Here is a 9,524-nt window from a genome sequence, read left to right as displayed (position 1 = left end):
TCTCGTTCGGGTGGATAGGGCACGATAGTAATAAAGTATTATAATATCATTCGGTTTAAAATACCTGTTTGATTATCGGATCACACAACAGCGTTGTGTATAATACATATACAGAGCGATATTGAACCGGTCAATATCTCATTAAAACATTTATATTGCACTTTTAAAATATGTGAACTTTATTTTGGTCATGAAAAAAATTAACGACATCACCCTGAAATAATAGTTTATTGTTTATCATAATATTAATATGATACATCGCTATAAAATGCATCGTAACGCCCACAGATAATGTCTGGGGATTCACATATTAATATTATCTGCACGGTTCGTGGTGAAACTAAATCACACTGTACGCGCAACGCGTAGGTACTGTTATTATTAGGAACTTCTCTTATCTATTTACGTTAACTTGTAATCGGATTTTACAGTATTGGTTTTCAATAAGTTCGGTCGTTTTAGTCGTCAAATTAAAACCGTTGGCGGAACGAGGTCGCGGTTGAGAAAACTGTGAGTACTACTATTAATATTGTTTAATACGTTATTTTTATGTCGTCTTTATTAATTACAATTATTGTTAATCATTGGCCATCACTTTTTACTAAAGGCAGTCCTTTTTGTCTTTACTTAATTTCACTTCGTTGAAACGAAATAGGTGTTTAATTGGTTATTCGTAAAACGCGGCACGTGTAATACACGGTGCGTCACGCACTTTTCTATAATAATAAAATTCCATTCGTCGACGGTGTCAATATGAATATTAAAAATATGAAATTCCAATAATTAAAATTGAATACAACCGCGATAGAGTTGATAATTCGAACGAATTCAGTGTTAATGACGCAAATGGTACGAATGCAATTATGTAATTTTTTTGTTAATTCAATAATTTTGTCAAAAACGCTGTTTTAGGATCACTCATTAAATAAAAGTTATAGTTTAAAACAAATAGGCTTATGTGTGAAAATAATGTTTTTTCAGTAAGTGTAATACAACTAAAATAGTCGATATTAATTGATAATATTTTGATGGCAATTATCGTCGATGTGATCGGTCCCGACCGGGATCGACTGCCAGACGTCTAAATGTTCAAATTAAAATTCTTTTCCCGAGGTTGAAAATCTCGTTATATTGTCATAATGAATTCTAATAAACTTCAATGAATTAGTTTTTGGAACAATTAAAAGACCCCTTCGACAAAAACGTCTGGAAAGGCCAAACGTTGACAGTGTCCGAATTTGTCACACTCTTTTAAGTAATTCTATACGTTTCAATTAGACAGATTTTTATTTTTTTCCCGTCCGCACAAACGCGCGTTTCTATTATTATTGAATTAAATTTTAAGTATGACCGGATGTAGGTCGAATTGATAATTAAGACGACCGTTAAGTTTACGACAAAATAGTAATTCTTCACCACAACATACTTAATAACACTTCAACCGACCATACATTATTTTAAAATTTGTTTTCACATATTTATTTATTTCTTCTGGCAACATTGAATGAAATTGGTAAATAGACCGTAGTATTCATGTTTTAAATATTAAACCTCAATTGCGTTCGTGGGCTTTTAAAATATTGGCTACTGAATTTCAAATGCCTTTTGTCTATATCATTAAAATATCTTTTAAACAGGCAAAAATAAACTATCTTTTTAGAGAAGACTGATATTTAAAAATACTTATTGCATATTAAAGCCACTCTCTGTACTCGCAAACATATTATACCTACATGAATTAAATAAACCTAATGTTTATAATAAATGCCTTGAAAAACCAAAGGGTGATATGATTAAATGAGATACCAGAAAATAATGTGCATAAAAAAAAGTTAAATTTTACATTTTTTTTTCTTTTACAGCTCACAGTTACCTGTTGGTTTTTTTTTTTATTAAAAACCTAATAATTTTTCTTTTTTAGAGTGTAAGGTGTTTGTAAATTTGTTTAAAACAAGTTATAATGTTTAGTTGAATGTCGCTCTACCTTTTAATGTACTTATTAATTTGATTTTCGAAAAAATTACAACAAAAGGACTCGAAAAACTGTTTTTCAATGAAAACCACATTTGATGCGAAATCTAAGTAAAGGAATAAATTTTGAATTTTGAAACTTCATATTCGTTTTTAGATCAATACTGTAATTTCAAGTTTTTTTTTGTGGTGTGCGAAGTTTCAAGTAAGCCATTTTGTAATATGGCCATATGAAAATAGATACGTTTATGTACATAATCCTGCTTTCAATTATTTCCATACATCGCATGTACTGAATTATTTGCATTAATATAAATATTAATTTAAAATCTAAAATATAATAAATAATTAACAATCATAATAATTGACAGTACATCAATATTGATAAATGTCAAAATAAAAATACTTTTTAAGAAAATTTTTAATTTTAAACATCTCAGTATGGCACAGGCCAATTAGTACTATTTTAAAAGTAACGGGTGCAACCACACAGTTGATGCCCTTGGTAATTTATTTTAGACATTTATATATATATATCATACATTCATACATAAATTTTTGTATTCAATATGTTTATTATTTATTATATTAGTGTTTGTTAACTATTTCTTTTGAGAGATAAGTAAGATAGGTAAATTAAAGTTTTATTGATCACCGATATTTTTTTTTCATATAATTGTTCTTATTATGCCGGTGTTCCAACAATATTTTAAATGAAAGTCTATGTATTTATTATTTATAGTAGTGACCAGTAACCACTTAGTTTGTTTGATGGGGGCTAATTTATCTGTTTGTATGTTTTGAGGGGCTTGGCCTCTAAAGCCCTCAATTTCCGCCCATGCTTATACACATACTTATAATAAGTGTTTTTTCAGTCGTATGCTGTGATGTTTATTTTTATCGTTGTATATTTTATTTGTATTTGCATAGATAAAAGAGAACTAGGTATATAATTATTTTTTTTGTTTCTTTAATCTGTGTTTAAAGAAAAATAACAGCGATACTTGAATAAAGTATTAGGTATGTTGTAATTCAAAAGTTCTGATTCTGAGCGGAAACCGTCTGTCAGCCTATATTTTTTAGGATATGTTATTATGTGAATAATTTATATTATTAATTTAATAATTAATTTATATTTATATTAGTTGTACGGTAGATTAAAGTTTTCTAAAAACAAATCGTATATAATACAATATAATGTATACATATTTAAAATAGTTGTTATTTCTGGATTAACTCATCCGCATATAATATTTTCTCGCAATTCGAACACCGATTAAACATAATACTATTATATTTTTTAATCTATTATTATATTGTTTTGTTTCAATTCAGGTATTATAAACGCATTATGTATGCGAAGGGATGACTTGATCGAAACACATGAAAACGGACCGTGGCAAAGGACGAAGGTGAATAATATTATCCTCAAAATAAGAATAAATCGCGTTATGCGCGTGCTGCGGCGCTACTACCGGAAGCGGACGTCAGCCTCGGATCTTCGGGGCGCGATCGAGCTGGGAAACTACTCGGCGGCGAAGCGGTCGATTACGCGCAACCGACGCTTGGCTCACCATCCCACCGGCCGGGCGGCCGACCATCCGGTGCACGTGGCCGCGCAGTCCACCCACCAGCGCATCGTCCGGTTGCTGCTGAACCGCGGTGCCGACCCCAACACCGGAAACAAGTACATGAAGACGCCTGCGCGTTTGTGTATGTTGCACTGCAGACATCAAGTGATCGGGCTGCTCATTGGTCACGGCACCGACTCGGCCGTCATGGACAGTGCTGACCACAAGCCGTCGAACTTGGCTACGTTGATGAACGAAAAGTACATAATATTTATTTGTGAATATCAGTTTTAATATTGGCGCCAAAAATGTTGTAATGTCGTACACTTTTAAGGTAATGGTGTCACTTGGGGGGGGGGGGGTATTATTTTTTGCCACGGGGTATTAGTTAGAAAAATGGAAAGTATATAGGTAACCTCTTCGTTGCAGTAGGTATGTTTTCTTTATTTTGAATGTTTCGTCGATACAAATATTTCATAGACGAAAAATTCATATTATTAATAGGTAGGTAATAATAAGGAATAATAACAATAATAATACGTAAAATAAGATCACATCTCCGTACCATTTAACAATTCTTAAGGTTCGACAAAATCAATAGTCGAATTCGTCATTGTATTCCTATCAACTAGTCGAAAAGAGTAAAGATATTATAATAATAATATAAAATTTGGTTAAAATAAAATATATTAATGATTATTCGTTTTTGAGTATAGCAAAATTGATTTTGATAAAAACTAGTTTTGTCTAAAAATTCTTTTCTCGATAATTTTGAAAAATACAGGAGTTTTTAATGTTGACTTTTGAAAATCATTTTTTCTACTTCATGAATCGTATGTAGTATACACATACACAAAAAACACGTTATTGTAAAACCGTTACATTTTTCGGTTAAGAGTACGGGTGGGCGTGTTACATAATATTATTGTAAAGATACACTGAGTTAATACTAGAATGATTTGCATGATAACAGTATATTATTTTTAATAGCAATAATATAATATATTATAAATGTCCGCTGGTTGTTGACTGATACAATGTTAATAATAAAAATATCACTGCCATCGTAACAAATGTATTGAGCTAGTGTGTTGCACTAATGACCATAAAAAAAAAAAAAAAATTACGGTAATTTTATTGAACGTTATATTTACGGTAAAATATTTCCCTCATCGCCAATGATAATAAACGGCTGGTAATGTGCCTTGTCTCTTTTCGCAGACGATGTTTAAACGTACTGACAGACTGCGACATTCCGAAAAGCGTAGTTAACAAGGCGTTTTACAAAGCCGCGATGCGAGACAACACTATACTGATGAATAAGCTGCTCAACCGCGGAGCAGACATAGAATACAAGGACGCGTCGACAGGACTCACGGCACTGCTGTTGGCCACGAAGAGAAAGCACGTGAGGGTAGTGCAATTCTTGCTGGAGAAGGGTGCAGATCTCGCAGTACACGACCTATACGGGTAATTTGAACGCACTAAAATTTGAGCATTGATGTAACTTACTCGTTACTATCGATTTAACCGTGTCTTGTAAAGTAAATATTCCAATTACTTTCCTTTAGTCCTTTCGTCGTCACTTGTTATATCGATTTTTACGTCGTACGGATTTGAACGAAAAATAACGATTATTAATAATGATGAGGTAAAAATCTTGTTATTGGCACGTTATAAGTTTACTTGCCAAGTAAAACTCTCAAAGTTTAATATCTAATAAAAAAATCGGATTTGTTGTGTTAAATACCATAAAAACCCTTGAATACTCATCGAAAAATTAATCGAAAAAACGACATTAAAATTTCCAAAAATATAAGATAAAAACTTTTTATTGTGCAGAATCACGATTCGAAAATCCGTATGTGTTTAACAACGATCATCAAGCAGATAGTAACCTAGCTCTGGAAAACAATACAAAGTACATCATCGAAATAACTGTTCTACTTGTTGTAATAATATTGTTCTAGTGCACATTGTAGTGTAGAGTCTAAAGTAAAATTACAAATTGTGCAAAATTTGATCAACGTTCCTTGGGTATTTTTTTTTTTTTTTTTTTTTTGTGACAACAAGCGAAGAAAATGCCGTTGTAAACGATTACAAAATAACACTATATGATGTAAAATTGAATAACTTTAATGTTAAATCAACACTCTTTTGGTCTTGTGTGTATTTACAGCAAAAGTTAAAAGAACGTTGTTATTCATTTTGTAAATTTTACTATTTGAATAAGTTTGAAAAGATGCTTCACACTGTTATGCAAAATTTATCTCCATAATCAAATATAATAATAACAGTGTAGTTACAATGACATTTTTAGAATATTATAAATTGACTATTTATAATATTATATATGAGTTTTATCGTTAAAAAATTGACGTTGTATTTGTTTAACATTGACATTTTTGTGTATGCTTGCGCAGTTGGACGTGCCTACATTTCGCCGTATTTTACGAGTTCCCCGTCCAGATCCTACAGACGATGGTATTGCGAACTAACGACCGAAAACTGATCGACTTCCGGACGTACAAACAGGAAACGGCGCTGCACTTGGCCGCCAAACGGGGAAACGAGGAGGCGGCTGCGGTGTTGCTCCGGGCTGGCGCCAGCATAGACATCTTCGATCACAAGTCCCGAACGCCGCTGTTGACCGCGCTGCACTGGCAAAAAGATACGGTGGCCAGGCTGATGGTGTTAGCGGGAGCCTGCGTGAACCGTACGCCCGGCTCTTCTCGGGCGCCTCTGCAATTGGCCGTCGCCCGCAACAACGTGTCGCTGATGCGGCTCATGCTCGAACACGGCTCCGTTGTCGTGGATCTGTACAACGACGACCTGGATTGGACGGTTATTCATTCGGCCTGTGAGTCTGGTAAGTGGTTTTTCGAAGTTACCTTTTACGCTGTCTCCTACCTCCTCGTGGGCCTTAGGTCTTAAGTAAAAACAATCTCCCAAAAAACGATTTCCACGGGAACGGAAAATGCTGCTAATGCTAATCACTTGAAGCAATCGACTATTGTGCTGTATTTTTGGACTTACTTGATGCTCCTTAACAGTCGAGCTTGTAATTTATCTATAGTTGTATTCGATCGTAAGTAATACCTACACTCGATTCGTATACTACACGATTGCGTATTTTTATATTTGAGAAAACTCAATATGATTGATAACAAAAAATATTTTATAACGTTGGCTTATAAAAAATTCCCCTAAATACTCGTAGTTAGCTCCATTGGGAGTCCTCCTACATCGCGCCTCTTTCACGATATGTAAACCACCTACATCATTAATACTTGACACTTGTTGTGCAACATTTTGTATAGTTGTATATTTCTTTTACCTATAAAAAAAAAAAAAAAACGTTGGCTTATTTAAAATAACTTAAACTAGTTAAATTATTATGTAATATAATATATATCCTTATCAATACATTATAATTTTATTATACGAAAATTAATTATACTGTAGTTTAATATATACAGTACCTCACGGCGTTATAAACAGATTAAGACTTCAATTGGTACCTACGCACCTATTATTAAAAGTACTTTTGAAATAAACATATTATAATATTATAATTAATAACTTATAACATCATGTATTTTTAACGTATATAATATTATTATATACTAATAATTATGAGTAGTGCAGGTAAATCATTAATCATTAAAGACATTACAGGATAATTACTGTGGATTTCTTTATAAAACCAACAGTGTATAAAATATTTGCTGTACGCAGATAAAAAGTACGTAATTTTATCACGCTTATAGAATAGATATTACAAAAAGTAAAGCTTTGTATAATATACATCTTCATAATATGAGTACTTATATAGAACTATTGTATACAAAATCGCATAATGCGGGATAGTACCCCATCAGTTATGACGTGACGCAAATCACAAAATTTATTTTATCGTAATAAAATATGACCTTGGAGAGAATAACTCGTCATCAGTCGAATGCCCTACAGTGACCGTGTCAGCGCACGCGCTCGTGTATATTATACGCATAATGTCGCTGTAAAAGTGTGAACACAAAAATTTCGCGATGTCAAAAACGTGAAAAATATAATATTAATATATTATAATTTATGATATACCTATGCATATAGTATAATTTTATTTCATTTTTATTTTACTTCTACAAAATACACGGTCATACTTATAAAATAAAAATAAAGTAGGTAGAAAATTAAAAATAATAACAATTAAATGATATTGAAAATTATATGAAATTTCACGCAGGGTAGTCGTCAATTGACCGATTTTCATAGTCACTTATGGCTTTAAGTTGAATTGCAGAATTTTCGTATTTTTTCTTTCGCCGGGGGTTCGATGTCAACGATATACTTTTAGACGGTTTAAGCTTTCTTCCTTTTTCAGTGAATCCGCGGTAAAAATCCAGATAGAAGGATGACGAGAACTTATTGACGTCGAAATAATAATGTTAACTAATACACAACCGTGTACACTGAACTTTATTTTCATATGTATATGGTATCACATTATTACCAGTTGCGGTACTTTAATCTAATCTAATCCTACTAACTACCGAACGAAAATCGGAACTGCGAGCCACATCGGTGACCACGGCGATGCGTGGTTATGTTAGGGGTTACTCTGCACGGGCATGGACCAGTTGCGCCTAAAAGTACAAATATTACTTTAGGTCAGTATATACCAATTGCGCCGCTTAAATTTTAGGTCAGTACACAAATTGCGCTACTTATATTTTAGATTCCTTATTTTTAAACGGACATGATATGTATAAGTTCCTACATGGCGGAAAAAGTTACATATGTATATAAACAATTAAATATAGCTATTAGCTAACTGATGTACATTCAAATATACTTAATTCAAAGCAAAACGTATACGAAATTACGGGAAAATACGACAAACTACAAGCTGATATAATAGTACCTATCCCAACTCGACGTAGGGCGTAATAAAAATTACTAGCAAAGAATTTTTAAAATCAGTTTCTTATTATTATAGTAAAACATAAATATTAATCATACTTTTATATTTTTATGTATTATTGTCGATTGACGTTATTGACGTGTATCTATGTGTATGATTTTTTTTTATATATTTGTATTGTACAAATATTATTAATATTGACGTTCATTTCATGAGTTTTTGTATTGACTAAAAAAATGTATTTATAATACATATCTTGTTGCTGGATTTCAGTTGCGTATTGTAATTAATTAATTCAAGTTTAATTTGAGTGGAATGATATAGGTTCTTGCCCCAAAATTAAATCCATGTTTTGTTTTTATCTCAAAATTCTTTCAATCATGTATTGAATAATCTCAAAACATTTCAAATGTATGGTAACTGCTATAATCAAATCATCAACTATCACAACCTTTATATGATCTAAATTGGTAGCTATGTGTTTTAAGGAGATACCTGGTTTGCAATAATATAAGAAACTTTTGGTCTGTGCATTCATTAATGTTGGCTTTGATTATCACTTTACACTAAAAATCTAACAAAACTACTTTGGTAGGTAGGATGTTCATTTTAGAATATAGTCTGGAGCATATTAGTGACCTATTAACTGACGCACATAATAAATATGAAAATATTCTTAAAATGATACTGGCTTTTCGGGTATAAACAAGGTGTCTCCGGAGATGATACATTCTTGCAGAAAATGCTTAAGTACAGTATTGCCATATTTCTGAGCATAAACAGGTATCTCCAGGGAATACTAAGTTCTTGCCAGAGGTATTTAAAACAGATATCTCCTTTTGTATGATATTAGCGTATTTAATAGTCGGAGATATATCGTTATTACCGAAATGGGCAAATTTTCCACTATTCAGGCTATGTTAAACGCCATTTCGAAAAAGTAGAATGCCTTGTTGTACCGGACCCTTCAATTGCGCTTAATGACCTTTAATATACCGATAGTGCCGCTCAAAATCTGTTTGGTTCAATATATAACAATATTTGCTTCATAATGTTTT

At 32.3% G+C, this 9,524-nt stretch overlaps 1 protein-coding gene across 1 annotated transcript; it reads left to right on the top strand.

The window, feature by feature from the left end:
- Positions 1 to 469: 469 nt before the first annotated feature.
- Positions 470 to 6,411, top strand: LOC112592629 (ankyrin-1-like; the record flags this gene model as incomplete). Its single annotated transcript, XM_025336752.1, is given in 4 exon segments — positions 470 to 510; positions 3,307 to 3,802; positions 4,764 to 5,012; positions 5,966 to 6,411. Coding segments are annotated over 3 exon segments (1,171 nt in total), but the record flags the coding sequence as incomplete, so codon positions are not given.
- Positions 6,412 to 9,524: the final 3,113 nt, after the last annotated feature.

This window comes from Melanaphis sacchari, unplaced genomic scaffold (assembly GCF_002803265.2).
Source record: "Melanaphis sacchari strain LSU unplaced genomic scaffold, SCAv2.0 Contig182_pilon_pilon, whole genome shotgun sequence".
Lineage (NCBI taxonomy): Eukaryota > Metazoa > Arthropoda > Insecta > Hemiptera > Aphididae > Melanaphis > Melanaphis sacchari.
Note: the sequence above shows the minus strand (reverse complement) of the source record. Positions and strands in the feature narration are given on the sequence as shown.